This window comes from Mytilus edulis, chromosome 11 (assembly GCF_963676685.1).
Source record: "Mytilus edulis chromosome 11, xbMytEdul2.2, whole genome shotgun sequence".
Taxonomy (NCBI): domain Eukaryota; kingdom Metazoa; phylum Mollusca; class Bivalvia; order Mytilida; family Mytilidae; genus Mytilus; species Mytilus edulis.
Genome location: NC_092354.1, coordinates 13,309,880 through 13,328,067, shown reverse-complemented (window position 1 = coordinate 13,328,067; position 18,188 = coordinate 13,309,880). Strand labels below are relative to the sequence as shown.

Genomic DNA, 18,188 nt, shown 5'->3' with positions numbered 1-18,188 from the left:
CATATTCATCTGCATCTTAGATATTCAAATAAAAATTTAATTCCATATTTACAACAACAGCTTAATAACTGTAATTACAATGAACCCTTATCACTTAAACTAGATGAAATACCAAACTTTAGGTAATAAAAATGACTTCAGTGCAGCGATCCAAAAACTGAATACTTTTACTTACCGGGTTATCATAACATTCCAATTTGTTGTTAAAAGTTTCCACACTAGAGGGTTACCAACTGGATTCCGTGAAACAAGACGCAGGACATTTTCACCATCCTGCTTACGAACAGCGTCCGTTAAGATAAGTTGCAGAAACCTGGTGTAAAGAAAAAAATATGTGTTGCATGTATTTGCATTATGCATTTGAACCCTAATTTTCTGTCATAAAACGAAAATTTCACTATAGAATTTGAGATAAAATATGAGAAGATAGCTCTTATATTATGCTTTCAGATACGAAAAGAAATAATGGGCTCACGGGACTCGTTTTCTTGCTACATAATAAAAAAAGGTAAATTCCTTACACATTCTATTGTTAAAGTATCTATATCTGAATCATCAACCATGACTTTTAAGTTTTCTTCTTATGCGGCAAAGTCTTTGAAAAACATTGAATCAAACAAAAGTATAGAATGTTACGATCGTGACATTTCTAGTATTAGAACTGGCATATAGAAAATGCAGCCTTTCTGATTCATAATTGAATGGTGTGTATCAGCTATAAACAAACTCACGAACCTGTTTAGAATCGCGACATTTTTAGTATAAGTACAGGCGTATATAAATAGTATCCTTTCTGAGCCAGTATTAGATGTTGTGTATCCTTTATAAGCAAAATCCCACTCCGCCTGACCTCCATATTGTATTGCTGTATTGTACACGATTGATCTCAACTCAACATCAATACTGGAAAATAAAAATGTTATCAAAGGTATACACTCTCAATCTTATGACATATAACACTGTTGGTGTAGATGGATAGACAATGTGTATGTTATTTTTCTGAATAGAATAGAACAGTAACGGGAAATGAGTCAAAGAGACAATAACCGGACCAAAAACAGAGAACAGTCAAAAGCTTTCAATTTGTCTTCAACGCAATAACAAAACCGTTCACGCGGAGGAAGGTTTGCACCTACTTTTAACCGTTTATGCACATTTTGTGTTATATTCCCTTATAAGGTGATGAGGACGCCTTATATTTTATTCAGAAATATGATAAATGATTTGTGACGGATTTGTCTGTTGTAAAATTTTGATATTTAATTGATTTCCTCCTTGTAGTAAGAGTTCAACATTTGCAAATCGTGAAAACAAGAGAAGTTACTCAATAAGATAAGTGTCTTCTCCGCAAAATCTGTAAAGTACGTTTCCAAATGTCCGCCTTCCTAAAGTGATAAATCCCCTTAATGTTCAAGCAAGTATCTGATGTTACCCAGTACTGTCTACTCAATATTTTCCACTAGCCTAGGCAAAACTTATGAAACCCATGTTTGTTTTGCAAGGAAATGCTTTTCATTCAGTGATCTTTAACGTTACTGCCTGAACTTTTAAACGTACGGATTTGTGTTACCGGTGCTAGTCATCAGATTTTGGAACGAGTTGATGGCGAAGTTAATACAATTTTGATCTCCATATCTGCATGCCTCCCTTAAAACTAATGTTCTGAGTAATCTACAATATAAATACAGTTGTTACAACTAGTTATGTAAAACACTTTAAATGAGCCAAAAAATGATTTAAAGAAAGATTTGTTTTATCTCATTGAAAAAAAAATTCTATTTAATAGAAATGTGTTAGCTTTAAATAAATATTATATTATAGATAAAAGAAGATGTGGTATTATTGCCTAAGCGACAGCTCTGCATCAGACACAAAATGAAAGAAACATTTACATTTATAGCTTAACGTACGGACTTCAAATGAGCAAAACACACACAACATTGTCATCTATGAAATAATTGATTTGTAAACGCTCAAGTTCACAGTAAACTCTTATTTGAAAAAAAATCGTAGTATGTAAATAAAAACTCATCAAAGATACCAGGATTAAATTTCATAATTACGCCAGATGGGCGTTTAACTGCAAGAGTGCTTCTAAAGATTGAAATATGTTGTTCATCTACGTTAACTTAATGATCGATTGAGGTATTGGGTTGAATTTCTATTCAAGTGATACTCTCTTGAAACAAAATGATAAGCGACTAATTTGTTATGATTAATCACCAACAAATGAATACAGCATACCAATCTCGCCTTACTAGCATCTCGAGCATCACTAAACATGCTGAATAACATTGCGCTTCTGGTAGAGATATAATGGATGATACATTGCGAATCTGGTACAGATATAATGGAAGATACATTACGCATCTGGTACAGATATAATGGAAGATTCATTGCGCGTCTAGTACAGATATAATGGAAGATACATTGCGCATCTGGTACAGATATAATGGAAGATACATTGCGCATCTGGTACAGATATAATGGACGATACAGTGCGCATCTGGTGCAGATATAATGGAAGATACATTGTGCATCTGGTACAGATATAATTGAAGATACATTGCGCGTCTGGTACAGATATAATGGAAGATACATTGCGCATCTGGTACAGATATAATGGATGATACATTGCGCATCTGGTACAGATATAATGGAACTGTTTATGTTATTGATTTTAGATGGTATTTCTTACTTTTTTAAATGTCCAGATCCAGTGTTATTGTAACCAAGCCTCATCAATGGAGGGGAATATGTTTTACTCAAGAATGCCTACAACAAGGCAAAAAGATACAGTTTAACATGTATACAATGCATTAAGTATAATTATTTGTCAATTACAGTAGAATTCTTATTATACTTGGAATAGCTATGATCTTCGATTGTGTGGGCACACATGCGTTTCTACATGGGTGTGGGTAAATATACCCCAAACGATGCTGTGTCAGGTGACATGCGCGTCTGGCGTTCATATAAAAATTTAATGCGTCCGAAGCGCTTTTCTGGATTTACCTTCATCGGAAACACTCATAGCCAAATATTTGAAATTCGAGGAAATATAAGTACTGAAACCGTTGAAGAGCTATATGACAAAAATATCTAAAATTGATAGCCCAATTCATCTAAAGTCAACTTTGCCTGAGGGAGTTGAAACCTTAGTTTCTAAATAATTTCAAAATTTAAAATCGGACAATTGTAGAAAAGTTTGTTAATATAACAAAACAAAAAACAGATATACATGTATAATTTTGTAAGGATATTATATCCTTTAAAACAAACAAAAACGCAAGAAATGAAGAAAAGCTTACCGATAAGTCAGCATATATATCTGTACTTTCTAGGATGTTCCTTACGTACGTAATTTCTTTACCAACAGCATCAAAAGGGAAATTACTATCTTCCATTGATAAGTATTCAAGAGTTTGGAGGGCTATTTTCATACTTAGGTCACCCGATCTTAAAAGAAAAATAGTTGATACAGAATCATATACCAATTAGAGATAAAAAGAAAACAATATTTTTTTAATTAAATTCAGTTTGATTTTGTTTGTAATTGAGGCTTTTAAAACTGATTGTACCTGGGGTTACACTAATGACTGGACCGAATGACAGGACCGAATGACAGGACCAAATGAAAAATAAAGTTAGCTTTTTCCCTTATTTTCTAAAAACTTATAAATCATTCAATCTTAATGTGTGTTTTTTAATTATTATTATTAATTTCAACCAGGATTTCTATAGTAGGAACTATGGTCATTTCACGTTTTACATGTTTTAGCAATAAAAAAAAATCTAGATTTTTTTTCTTTAATTGATGTTTTAAAAGATGAGATCACATTTTATTTTAAATCTGACATAATTCCTTTGCAAAATTAAAAAGTGAATAGCATTTTTATTTGGTCCTGTCCTTGTCAAGGTTTGTCCTGTCATTGTCAGTGTTGGTCAGGTCACATTACAGCAAGCTTTTAATATTTTTTTCCTATATTATTCCTATTTTTATGTATAAAATAGTTAAATCTGACTTTATCTCAAATTTCAGAAAAATATTTTTTAGAAATAAAAAGTAATTAGCAATTTCATCTGGTCCTGTCATCATTGTCGAGGTTGGTCCTGCCAGTCAGCGATGGTCATGTCACGTTTAAACTTTCTATATTTTTTATAACATTTATTTTTAAAAATATGACATATTATTTTATATTTCAAATCTGAGAGAATTCCTTTAAAAAATTAAAAAAGTTATTAGCATTTTACTTTGGTCCTGTCATTGTCGATGTTGGTCATGTCATTATCAGGGTTGGTCATGTCACGTTTTCTAAAGTTTCTTACAATTTTTTTTAATTTTTTTTCTTAAATCTATTTATCAAATGATGAAATCTTATTATATATCAAATTTCAGAAAAATATTTTGAGAAATAAAAGAGAAATTAGCAATTTCATCTGGTCCAGTCATTGTCGAGGTTTGTCCTGTCAAGCAGCGATGGTCATGTCACGTTTTCGGAAGTTTTTGAAAATAAATCTATATTTTTTATAACATTTTGGTTTCAAAATATGACATACCATTTTATATTTCAAATCTGAAATAATTCCTTTGAAAAACAAAAAAGTTATCAGCATTTTTATTTGGTCCTGTCATTCTCGATGTTGGTCCTGTCATTATCAAAGTTGGTCATGTCACATTTTCTAAAGTTTCTTACAAAACTTTTTAATTTTTTTCTTAAATCTATTTATCAAATGATGAAATCTTATTATATTTCAAATTTCAGATCAATCCTTTGAGAAATGAAAAAGTTATTAGCATTTGTCAATTGGTCCTGTCATTCGGTCCTGTCATTCGGTCCAGTCATTAGTGTAACCCTTGTACCTGTTATAGCTGTATAGTGGTTTATAGGTGTATCGCTGCACTTGCGTATCCGGGTTCGCGATGAAACGATATCCGCAGCTTCTTAGTTATAGGATGTTACCAATCGGTTTAGGTAGTCTACTGTTTTTATTGATCTATTAATTACTCTTTTGATTCAGTATAATGTTAGGATGCCCTACTAGTTTAGTTTTCCTCCTGGAGAGTATAGCCAGCCGAGTAGGTAAAAAATCATCAATAAATATCATTGTTATTTGTTTAATTTCGAACTTATTCCAAGCTATTAATCGACCCTATACAAAACTCATTGCATACGCTTGATTTGATAACTCTAGTATATACAAAATTTAGAAGATATGCATACATTTCCTTATATTTAATCTATTAAACCAGTCATAAACATTCCCAGTTTTTTCTCATGGAAAAGAAGATGTGGTAGGATCGACTTTCCACTAATTGACCAATGAACAAGAAAGTTGGCAACTATATGTTCCGGTAAGGCCTTCCACTATGACAAAAAAAACCTGGAAGCGGTTATAATGGTATCCTTTTGAACTGTCTTCATTCTTATGACAATGATGAATATCTAATGCAACTGACAAATGTGATTATAACATTATGTTTGAATTCTTGTTGTTATATGAAACTATATGAACCACACAGCAGTAAGTGTATTATATGTATATGTACTTACTTTGCCAGACTCCATGCATCATTAATTATGTGAGCTCTATTTACATATACTTACATTGCCAGACTCCATGCATCATTAATTATGTGAGCTCTATTTACATATACTTACTTTTCCAGACTCCATGCATCATTAATTATCTGAGCTCTATTTACATATAGTTACTTTGCCAGACTCCATGCATCATTAATTATCTGAGCTCTATTTACATTTATTTACTTTGCCAGACTCCATGCATCATTAATTATGTGAGCTCTATTTACATATACTTACTTTGCCAGACTCCATGCATCATTAATTATCTGAGCTCTATTTACATATAGTTACTTTGCCAGACTCCATGCATCATTAATTATCTGAGCTCTATTTACATATATTTACTTTGCCAGACTCCATGCATCATTAATTATCTGAGCTCTATTTACATGTACTTACTATGCCAGACTCCATGCATCATTAATTATCTGAGCTCTATTTACATGTACTTACTTTGCCAGACTCCATGCATCATCAATTATCTGAGCTCTATTTACATGTACTTACTTTGCCAGACTCCATGCATCATTAATTATCTGAGCTCTATTTACATGTACTTACTTTGCCAGACTCCATGCATCATTAATTATCTGAGCTCTATTTACATGTACTTACTTTGCCAGACTCCATGCATCATTAATTATCTGAGCTCTATTTACAGGATGAATAACCTAAAACATAAAAACATCCGGTTTACAAACTAAAACATACCAGTTTTTAAAAGAAAACATGTTTTCCTGTTGTCTTAGAATAAAATAGACAAACGTATTGAACTATATGTTTTGGCATAATGAACCGCCATCACTCGGATCAAAACGGAGTTATTATTTAACATTATGCATAATAGAAACTCGTAATAAATTCAAAATCACTTGTCTTTTGATGCAAAAAATTATAACCTTTGCTACTACATCCGGGTTAAAAACTCAAATTAAAAGCTTAACAAAAAACCGATCTGTTTGTGCCACACAAAAAAAACGTATACATGCTTGTAGAATTACTCTTTAAGTTGAAACTATTCAAAATTGATTAAAAGTTTTCTAAACAAAATTCCTGGTTCAGGAACGTTTGCACTGTTGAAGCATACAGGGACAATATGACATTATACAACCTTGTATGCATTAATCTACTGACTCTGGTATTAAAAGTAAGTACATTAGTTCTGTGGTGCTGATATTTTTGTTCGTCCATCTTTAGCATCGGCTACTTCTCCTTAACTGTTATGGAGGTTATAGGTTATAGGGTATAAATATTTCAGAAAAAAAAATCATTTTTCTTTTTCATTAAAAATTTAGTTTATTACTTTATTAGTTGTTACTTTATCATATGGTACAAAAATCATTCAGAAAAATCAATTCGTTTTGGCCCAAGATGACTTTTAAAATGTATATATCATTGAAAAGGCTACAAATTATCTCCCTTTGGTACACAAATGACATGTTTTGGCATTAAAATTGAAAGATATTGTTTAACTCATCGTTGACCTATATTTTTTATTATTATTTTCAAATAAGCTGTACTTAAACTAATCTTTTGTAAAACTTGAGCGATTTCTGTAATTTAGTGCTTTCTTTATTTCGATATTACCTTTTTTCCCCTATTAGTTCAACAGAAAACTAGTACCTTTACAAAAATGTATGCATCTTTCGAAGGCAGATTGTGAGCTTAAATGAACGGTCACACCTTTTTTTATTCTTCTATTAAGCATAAAATAAGTTCATTTTATAGATAAATATAGCGAAATCTTTTGTTGAAAAAAATGATTTATACCCGCGAGCCCTCTTATTTACGTTTTTATCGATGCACTAATAGGAAAACAATAAATTGAATAAAAAAAGAGACAACTCAACAATTTATAAAATAGTCGTTAAGCCCGATTCAGTGGGTTTGATACCGTAGTTACCGTAGTAACCAGTTATGCCTTTTCCATTAATGTCATTTATCTATTAAATTTTTATTCGATCAAACATCTATGGTTTTCAATACTTATACTAAAAATTACATTGCTAAATATATAGCTTTCGAAGTCTGTCTGGATCTATTTCATCAGGAACAATCATACCCAAAAGCAGCGAAAGCAAAATATGTAAAGCTACCTACATGTTGCGCTATATATAACCAAATGAAGCTAACACGAAATCTTATAAGTAAACTTTAAGTTATGAATAAATATAATGTACCGTATGATCCGTCTTTAGCTGATCTATTAATTTGACCCAATTGTCTTCTGGGTAATTTACTCTATAGAATCCATATTGTCCTATATTTCCTATATACCAGCCATTTCCACATTTAACTCTTGGTAAGAAAACTGAAAGTGAAAGGAGTTGATGTATCAAATATCACTATGTTACACCACTCCCACAATATACAGGAGAAACAACTTTTATGTTTATACATGAACATATATATGGAATAAAAAAAAAATGATAGAATCCTATATACTATCCTCTGTAATTATATGATAAAGCGTATAAAACATAGCAAATTTCGTATCACATGCCGTATCATTCTTGACCCATATCATCCCTCGGGCATTAAGGCCCTCGAGCTGATATTAGTATCTCGGGATGATACGGCATGGGATACGAATTTTGCCACGTATTTTTCTCTATGTAATACATAGCAAATAATGCATGGCAAAATCCGTATCACATGCCATAGCATTCCGAGATACCAACAAATAAAATAAAACCAAGATACCACAACAAGTTCGTATCCTTATGAACAGAAGCAACTATATTTATAAATATATATTTTTAAACATATTGTGTGAGAGGATTACAATTATTATGTTGTTTTCGGTTAAAACTGTACTTAATGTACATTGTGCACATGAAAATGTGAAATAAAGAAATCAATTTCAGATTTGTTATTGTGTGTGTTTTTATCTTATGCGATTTGTTGAATACACATAACGTAAAAAGACACCATCTATGGTAGGTACATGTATGCACGGCAAGACTATTGAAATAGGAATTCAATTATTTTTAACTTGAGCACCACAACTTCTGACTGAAAATAAAGTAAAACGAAATCGTTTCCTGAATAATATACGTACCGTCTGCACCATCTTTTCTCATCCAGATTATGTCATCCTTATTCTGGTCAAAATCTTTAATTTTTTGGGTTGTAAATGTAAAAGGTATTTCCCATTTATACCTGGAAAAGAAATATGTCGATTTAGTATGATCATTGTCTTTACCATCAAACAGAAAGGCATAAAAGGTAAGTGTTGTCATAATCAATAACACCTTAACTGAACTGTTCAACACAAGGTAGGTGAACTATAATTAAAGATCCAAGCTTATGTAAAACGCTGAATATACACGATTAATAAATGTGCTAAGCTATTGAAAGACCAGATTAACGGTAAAACCCTTATTTTTACCATTGGAAGTAAGATACTAGGTAGAAAAAAACATTGCTGTAGTTTCCCATTATCCTTCATATACTTTAGATAATTGATATATGACACTTACCCGAACGGTGAGGTAAAGGTTCCAGGATCAGTAGCAGTTTTATCCAAAAGATACCTGGATTGACTCAGTTTCATGCCATACCCTTTTCTTTCCATGAAAACTGTTGGATAGTTCATTTGCAACGTCCAAGTGTCCATTATCCCTTTAACATCAAGTGGCTTATAATTCTTATACCTGTTATACCTGTTATAACTATTTCCATCCATTATACTTTGCTAAATTAGAAGGATAAAACAGTAGTTCGTGAAAGTCTTTTTAAGCTCTAACTTGTCTAAATCCATGTTTAATTATGATTCGAGGTTATTTGAATTTGTAAATTATGTAGATTGATCGTACTGTACATTCCAATAGATACAAAGTATGCTTTATATGGTATTAAGAACATTATTAACACGACAAAAGGGTAAGAACTTGTTCAAACGTTAATCCTTTGTTATCATAACAAGACTTAAATGACAAGTGACGAAATTGAAGTTAAAGATAAGAAAGTAAACGTCTATTGATATCAAGGATATTATATAATAGTTAAATGTTTTTCAAGTAAGAGGAAAGTGTTCAATCGATGTTTTGAAAACACGTGAACAGCACGTAGATGTTCTAGTAAACCGAATAAATAATTCTCTAGGTCATGTTTAGGCATTTATTTCCCTACGGTACAGATTGAAATATATTGCACCATATCCCTTCTTTTTTTTCTTTTCATATACGTCTTCAATAGCTCATTAAATGTCAAATAACACAATTTACCCAAGTTCTGGATTTCTTTTATTATTATTTTTTTTGGTTTGAAACAAAAATAACAATAATGTTTGTAGAAGGCAAAATTTAGAGTCAGCCTTTTCTGCTAGGTAACATATGTAGAAAAGGCAGCTTGATTACACTTTAAATATTTTCAGCGTATGTTGTTTCTTGACAAATGCTCCTGTGACAAATATTATAAATTTGAACTTCTATAATTGTTAATTTTTGTGTCATTTCGGTCGTCTCATTGGTAATCATACCACATATTCTGTTTATATTTTAGATTGTCTTGTGTCTATCCTAAACAACAAATGTAGGAGTGCTTACTTTCCTTAGAGCCTCCCAGAAATCGTCATGGCCCATCACTCCGTATTCTTTCTCTCTAATTAATCTCTTCAAAAATACAAGCATGTGATTTACATACAACATTCAAAGATGAAATATGGAGTTGGGGTATTTTATTTTTGCATGTCATTGCAAATGAATGAAATTAGCAAATTTGATACCGACAAAACATATTTTTGAGAGTTTTTTTTATTTTTTTTTTCTTCTTTTTACAACCACAGACAAATGTGTTGATGGGTTTATCTTATTTCATAACTTTGTCGTATCTTACTTAATGTACAACTGGGTAGTTGTTCCTGTAAAGTGTTTCCTCCTTAACGTATTGTCATTAAAATTTCTAATTGCATATCTTTTTCAATAAATTATACTATACGAATGCAACTGGGGTTTTAATTCTATCAGTCAAAGTGGTTGTTAACATAGTTGGAAATTGTTACAAACAATTTAATAATTAATAAATGAGGCTTTTTTATACTTCATATATAGCATACGGGATGGACATTATTAAAGACAGCTTTACTGTGCAATCGACTCAAGTACAATATATGCCGGAGCTTTGAAATCGGTATGATGTGCATAGGTTCGTCAGTCTTAACAGTTCTTAAAACACAGAAAAATCAATCTTACTTCAAAATCAGTTTTCTGTTCATTTTCAGACTTATCCACTTGGGTTAATCAGAACTGTTTAGTCCATGTTTAGTAGCTGTTTTACCTTACCGCATCAAAATCGTACTGATCTATCCGAAATGTTACTATACAGTACTGAAATTGACTGGCATGAAACTGTCTGAATATGTTTACTAAGGATCTTGCTGTGGCTTACCTGTATACCTTTTCGGAATGTTGCGTCTCCAACAATGAATTGCAACATTCTAAAAATAGATCCACCCTAAAAATAAACAAACCTTCAGTTAACACGATTCTTATCACACATTGAATTTTGATATTACGTTTCTTTTAGTCTTTATATGTAGTTTGTAGATTATTTTATCCCACTTAAACATAACATTATTTCATCATGAAAAAAAAAATTATAATGCAAAGAAAAACTATTTATACAAATAAGAATTTAACAATTTTTTATCGATGAAACTGATTGGATAACGACCAGCTTAAACTATTCAATATAGTACCTATCTGGAATTGAAGAAAACTACCATGTGTAATTCTTGAATTAGTCGAGAGGCAGTATCTTTAATTGTAAAGAATGTGCTCATGTGTAATCTAAACCTTCTTCAAATTCAAATTTTATTCATGTGAGGTCGTCTTTGTAAAAATGAATTGTCACATTCTATCTCTTTTTGTCAATGTAGAGTTATTTTTCGTAACAAATCATATTAAGAAGTTTTTTTCACTTGTTTGAAGATACAAACATTCTATTTGGCTGTCGAAAGTTCAAATCGATTAAGGTCAAGAATTGCTACTACGAAGCCTACTTATGACAGGTCAATTTGACTACGATGTTAATTGAGCTGGATCCACATTTTCCGCGAAATAATGTAGAATACAGAAAATAGCGTTGAACTCTCCTGATCAAACAATAAGACTCCAAGGCCAATTAAAAAACATGAAATCCTTCAAAAACTAACAAAATCAATCAACCGTTATCAATCAACGACACAGATAAAAAACGTCTGCCATATTGCCGACTAGTAAACGACAATTTCAGAAAACAATGCTGAGTTAGGCCTGTTTTGATAGCAAGTTAAACCTCTACAAACTATATTAAAATTACGTGGATGATAGTTAGTGGCATATTCCTTGAATTGACAATTGCATTTAAATCGACTTTTAAACAAAATCAAAAGTGATGAAGGCTTACAAAGTACCACACATATAGAACGCTCTAAAGTATTATAAGAGTAAGAAGTTCATATTCAATCACTTGATTGAGAATTGTTTTTACTTTAATAGATAGTTACATTTATATTATCACAAAGCCTATTTCTTACGCCGCATTTTTTGCGCATGTCCCGTCAGAAACCTTTCGCCTTTGTAAATGTTGTGCACTTGATTGTTGTTGTTTTTTTTAAATTTTGGTTCATTTATATGTTTCGAAGTTTAGTGTTTCGTCCATTTTCGGTGAAGTAGTATTCATTATTCCTTAGGAACAAGCGTTACTCGCTTTCATGTTCGGGATTTGGTGACCTTAGTCTGTTTTATGCTCGCATGCCGGTTATCGTCTCTCGGACACAATCCCCGTTTCAATTCTCCATTTTGTATACATACCTTGCTGTAGGAAATGGCGTCAAATGTTTTATCTATGTCATCTCGACTAGTAACAGGGACATATAAAGGATGTGAGGAAATAAGACCATCAAATGCTAAAGCCGTCTGAACATCTGATATCACATAATCATAAAGCTACAAAATAGACACATAGATATAGGGTTCGATAAACATTTCTGAATATTTAAAGTTTTGATTCATCATAACTGTGAATATAACTTATATAAATTGTAAACAAATATATGAAGATGTGGTATGAGTGACATTGAGACAACTATCCATAGCATAGTTTCAAAAAATCTAGATGAAAATCTTATGTAATACCTTAAATATGTAGTTGTCGGTAAAAAAAAAAACGTTTTATCAACCAGCGAGAAGATCGAAACTAAATTATTGTTATTGAAATAGCTGCAGCGGATTGTTTTATGATAGAACTACGCAAGTTTGATGCAGGCATTTTGACCTGCTGTTACCTTACTGTTGTATATTGAGACATGGACGGAAAGTTGTCACATACGTACTCATGCCATATCTTCTTGTATCTATTGATAAGATATGAATAACAACAACTACGATTTTATCTTATTGCTTCATCAAAAGAACATGGAATCCACTTTTAAAACTTTGTTCATTTGACTTGGTTGTGTACTATCCTTACTATGTGACAATTATCTTATAGCTTCAAGGACATACTGTGGCAAATATTGTTGTTATGTGTTTGAAAACAACAAAATTAAAATAATATGTTTTTTTTATTATTATTTTTACTTGAAGAAAGAAAACACGTTTGGTGACACCATTTTATTTTCATTTTCTTAAAAAAATGTTATAAAACCGATCTTCTCACATTTTTTTTCTAAACTTTATCTTATAGACTTATTTTATGCACATACATGTTTTTGTCATGATAACTCTAACCAAATTTATGCAATTTGCAACGGCTCATAGCTTAATAAATAGCGCGGTGAGCCGTCCTTTTGATTATATTTGTGCAAATTAAATCTTCATTTTGGCAAAGTATAATAGTATTGCCTCTCGGGGAAACATACACCGATGATCTATTTAATGTCAATTTTTGTTTGATTTTTCCTTGACGTTTCCTCTAATATGTTATGTACATATGTCGTTTATCAGTTGAAATAATACAATTTTATTCTCTATGCAAACCCATTACAAGTTCTGTTTATTCATAATTAGAAAATACTTGTAACATGGTAAATGTTTTTGTTTATTGTTTCAATTTGGACCTCATTTTGTCGGACTTTTTATTTTCTTACTGAATATGCGTACGTAGTAGTTGTTAAACGAATACTTCATGTATTATTCCATATAATGAGTTATTCTGTTGTAATTTTTTTAAACATTTTTTGTTTCCAGCAATTTACAAAATTTTTGGTCTGATGAAGTGTACATCAACACCAAAAAAAAACAACCTAATGTAAAATGGCTTTATTCGAAATGATCATTTTCTAAAAATTTTGATTAACATAGATCTTAAATATCGAACATGGCTTGTAGAAAAGTTACAGTTACAATTCAATGATCTTTAACTTCATTAAAATTAACTAAAAATCAAAAATGCTATATGAATATATAAGTCCCTTTAAAGAACCTTTGCAACAATCAACTTTTTGAGGACCCTTGCAAAGTTAAATATCTGCTGTAGTCCTGCTCGACACGTGGCACCCGTCGTGTTATTCATGTTATAACAAATCAGGTACACGTGATACGCATGACAGTAAGTTAATATAGTATTGTAATATTGCATTTAAATCAAATATTTACCGGTAACCAACTTGGTACCACAGAATTCATTGCAACATATGCGATATAGCTGGCAAATCCTTCATTCAGCCATAAGTCATCCCACCATGAAGGTGACACTAAGTTTCCAAACCACTGCAAAATAAAATATAAAGTTATAAATGAAATAATATTCAATCAAAGAGTGTTTATATAGATATTGGAATATATGGTATGAGTGCCAATGAAACAGATCTCCATCCAAGTAACTATTTATAAAAGTAAACCATTATTAGTCAATGTACGGCCATCAACACGGAGCTTTGACTCTCACCGAACAGCAAGTTATAAAGGGCCCAAAAAATTAATAGTGTAAAACAATTCAAACGTGAAAATCCACTTATAAGATTTTTTTTAAATTACTAGCTTTCTACATGATGTTGATGCCAGTTTGCAAAATAGATATTCTACGATTAAACCAGAAGTTTTATATATATATGTTAATTATGTATCAGATATCACTGTGTCTGTCATTTGTTCAGCGTGTCGCTAAGGAAACAAATACAAGATAAAAGTAGGAAATACATAATCTCTTCATTTTTTTGTTTTCATCATCAGTTTTAACATAATAACTTTTGTGTTCTCTATTATGTATCATGTAATAAATCTGATAATATAAATATTTCGAAATAAACAATAACTGTTAACCAGTACTGGATAAAAAGATACCAGAGGGAAAGCCAAACTCATAAATCAAAAATAAACTGACAACGTCATGGCTAAAAATAAAACAGACAAACAGGCAAACAATAATTATAGTACACACGACTCAACATAGAAAACTAAAGAATAAGCAACACGAACCCTTCCAAAAACTAGGGGTGATCTTAGGTGCTCCGGAAGGGTAAACAAATTCTGCTCCACATGTGGCACCCGTCGTGTTGCTTATGTAATAACAAACCCGGAAAACAGTCTTATTCGGTAGGTTACATCCACGACGAAAGGAAGGGGATTGTAGTTACGACGTAAGGAACATATCCAATATCATCTGTAAAACGGTTATTCCATAACGGTCAACCACTTCGTGATGGCGTCCGTAAAATTTACGATTAATGATATTCTTCAATTAAGCACCAGGGTGTGATCTGAATCAAAACACGATTAAGATGAAAGACAAATTTATCATATTTCAAGAAAGAAGGAATATCATTTGTTTATTTTCTACTTACCACGTGTGACAACTCATGCGATAAAACATTGGTAACGAACTCTTTAAAGATTTCTGATGTTTTTTGAGGAATGTACGACATAGCTTCCTCTCTCTGGATTATCAATCCCCAATTTTCCATTGAACCAAGAAAATCTGGGACACCAATTACATCTTGAAAAGAAAAAGAATACGTTACGTCCCAGGAATAGATAAACCTTATCCGTATTTGGCACAACTTTTTGGTATTTTGAACCCTCAATGCTCTTTAACTTTGTACTTGTTTGGCTTTATAAATATTTTGATATAAGCGTCACTGATGAGTCTTATGTAGACGAAACGCGCGTCTGGCGTACCTAATTATTACCCTGGTACCTTTGATAACTATTTACAAAATATAGTGCAAATACAATATAATCTAGAATACCTATCAGATCTTCAAAAGTAAACAATACACTGCAAAATACATTGCAAATTAAACAAACACGTGCGAATAAGGCCAATCTACAAAATCATGACTTAATTACATATTTATAGTAATAAACTGAAAATTCAAAATGTTTGAAAAAAACACCTTATGTTTAATGAATTCGAATGTTTGTGACAGTTTCTTTTTAGGATGAAAGAAAAGAAATGAGCAGTATCCATAAACTTTACGTTCCGCTATAAAGATAATGGTTCTCTCACTAAATATATTAAGATTTAGTAAGTATGTTAAATGCATCTTTTCCATCGAACTTTTAAATAAAATGTAAAATAAAAAAATAATATCGAAATTCAAGGAATGTTAAAAAAACGAAAAACAAAAGGTAAAATAAAAAAATCAAACAAAACAAATGAATGGATCACAACTGTTATATTCCTGACTTTGGTGCATGCATTTTCTTATGTAGAACTTGTGGATTAAATCTTGTTTTATAGCTAGCTAAACCTCTCATTTGTATGACAGTCGCTTCAAATTCCGTTATTTTGACAACAATGTGTGAACAAACTTATTGATTGTATGTTGGTCTTTTACACAAAACAAAGTGTTCTGTTCTAGTTGACTGTCCCTCTGGTATCTATCGTACCTCTTTTGTATACAGTGATATTGTGATAAAAACGTAAAACTTTCGTTTGCATATACATATTACCTTACGGAAATTGACTTTAACTTCTCTTCTAGTTTAGGAAGCAGAAATTGACAAGTATGAATTTACCCCTCATTTTGATTAGAAGACGGAAATTAACTCGTATACATATACCTATCATTTTCTTTTAAAAGAAGGAATCGATTCGTATAGTTTTACCTCTCACCATGTTTTGGAACTGAAAGTTTTCTACATATGCCTCTCACCTTATTTTGGAAGCGGAAATTGATTCGTATACATGTACCTCTCACTGTTTTTCGGAATCAAAAATGGATTCGTATATATGTACCTCTCACATCTCATCGTGTTTCGGAAGCGGGTATAAATTCTAATACATACTTTTCTCACCTTGTTTTGGAAGCATGAATGGATAATTAAAATATTCTTCATAGAAAGTCAGAACTTTGCTTCCAAGGTCTGAAACGTATGCTGTTTGGTCGAATGCTGCTGGACGCGTCCAAATTCTGAACTAATGTAAAATGAATACTTGTTAAGCATATTTAAAATGATGTATTAAGCCATTTTCAATCCTTTTGTGGTTTTTTTTAATGGTAAAATTGAATAAATAACATCTTTCTGTGATAACAACGTTTTAATCGAGATAATTGATTATTTGTAAACCAGATTTCAAATATGTATTCAATACTGCCGATCAGTTGGTTCAATTGCGTCAAAATAATCGAATGTATATGGTTCATGTATAAAAGAGGGTCGAAAAATACACGACGGACATTCAAAGTCATCCTCTTTTAAATCCACATTCGTGTATCTTTGTTGTTGACTGTAAGTTGAGATTCGATACGCATGTGATTAGCAAATTTTTTTATTTCAAAAGAAAAGAATGCCAACATTCAACTGTGGAACCCGGAATAATCATTGTTACACACAACATTGTCACATTTGACACTCCAATCCTTTCGTGGAAGTTGAACACTACGTATACCTCCATACCAAGAGGATTTCACCAGTCCACATTTGTTTCAGTGTTTAATAGAATTCTTAAGTCTATTGTGTGGTAATAATTCTTTTTGAAAGCAATATTACTTAAAATCAAAATTATCTGTTGAAAAACTTTTCATAATTCGAAATACCAAAGCCTGTTTGCCCAAAGAATAGATTACTCTGGCTTTTTTTTTTGGCAATATCAGAATTTTGGTTCCTCGCTGCTTTCAAGTTCGATTTTAAATATTTTTTTATAATTCGAGCTTTACAGATGCGTCCTTTGCACACGGTACGCTCGTCTGGGGTACAAAATCCTAGTATGTATGATGAGTTAATTCAACATCTCAATTAACTGGTTTCGGCAGATATTTATCATCATTCTTGCAGCAGAATGAAATGATAATTAGGTTAGATTATTCGAGTGTTGACAAATTACATTATATAAACTTACTAATACATTCTTTGAAGTTATGACGTCTCTAGATTTGAAATCACAAACAACAAAGGCTAATAATTGAGTTGACATCAACGGGGTGTCGGCGTAATGATCAGCCACCCAGTCGTTTCTTCTGCAACAAAATGAATAGAGCGGTATAAATAAAAAAAAGTAGAAGATATATGAAACTATTTCAATTTATTTAGAACATACAAATTTTTGTTTATGATTTTTTAACACCGAAAAAAAGTTTTGAGTGGTAACTGATCTTTGGTTCATTATTTCAAATCTGATTGCATTAAGCCATATTTACGTAGTTTATTAGTCAGAATCTAATCTGTTAGA

At 31.5% G+C, this 18,188-nt stretch overlaps 1 protein-coding gene across 3 annotated transcripts in view; it reads right to left on the bottom strand.

The window, feature by feature from the left end:
* Positions 1-18,188, bottom strand: part of LOC139495178 (aminopeptidase N-like) — a 32,307-nt gene that overhangs the window by 3,739 nt on the left and 10,380 nt on the right. For all 3 annotated transcript variants that reach the window (XM_071283373.1, XM_071283375.1, XM_071283374.1), the window contains 16 exons: positions 17,859-17,976; positions 16,814-16,934; positions 15,358-15,509; positions 14,171-14,284; positions 12,386-12,520; positions 10,980-11,045; positions 10,139-10,204; positions 9,071-9,285; positions 8,650-8,750; positions 7,769-7,899; positions 6,204-6,259; positions 3,312-3,459; positions 2,699-2,775; positions 1,558-1,671; positions 736-903; positions 176-313 (listed from right to left, as the gene is read on the bottom strand). In XM_071283373.1, the coding sequence (XP_071139474.1) occupies positions 176-313; positions 736-903; positions 1,558-1,671; positions 2,699-2,775; positions 3,312-3,459; positions 6,204-6,259; positions 7,769-7,899; positions 8,650-8,750; positions 9,071-9,285; positions 10,139-10,204; positions 10,980-11,045; positions 12,386-12,520; positions 14,171-14,284; positions 15,358-15,509; positions 16,814-16,934; positions 17,859-17,976 (1,920 nt within the window). The remainder of the gene's footprint in view (positions 1-175; positions 314-735; positions 904-1,557; positions 1,672-2,698; positions 2,776-3,311; positions 3,460-6,203; positions 6,260-7,768; positions 7,900-8,649; positions 8,751-9,070; positions 9,286-10,138; positions 10,205-10,979; positions 11,046-12,385; positions 12,521-14,170; positions 14,285-15,357; positions 15,510-16,813; positions 16,935-17,858; positions 17,977-18,188) is intronic.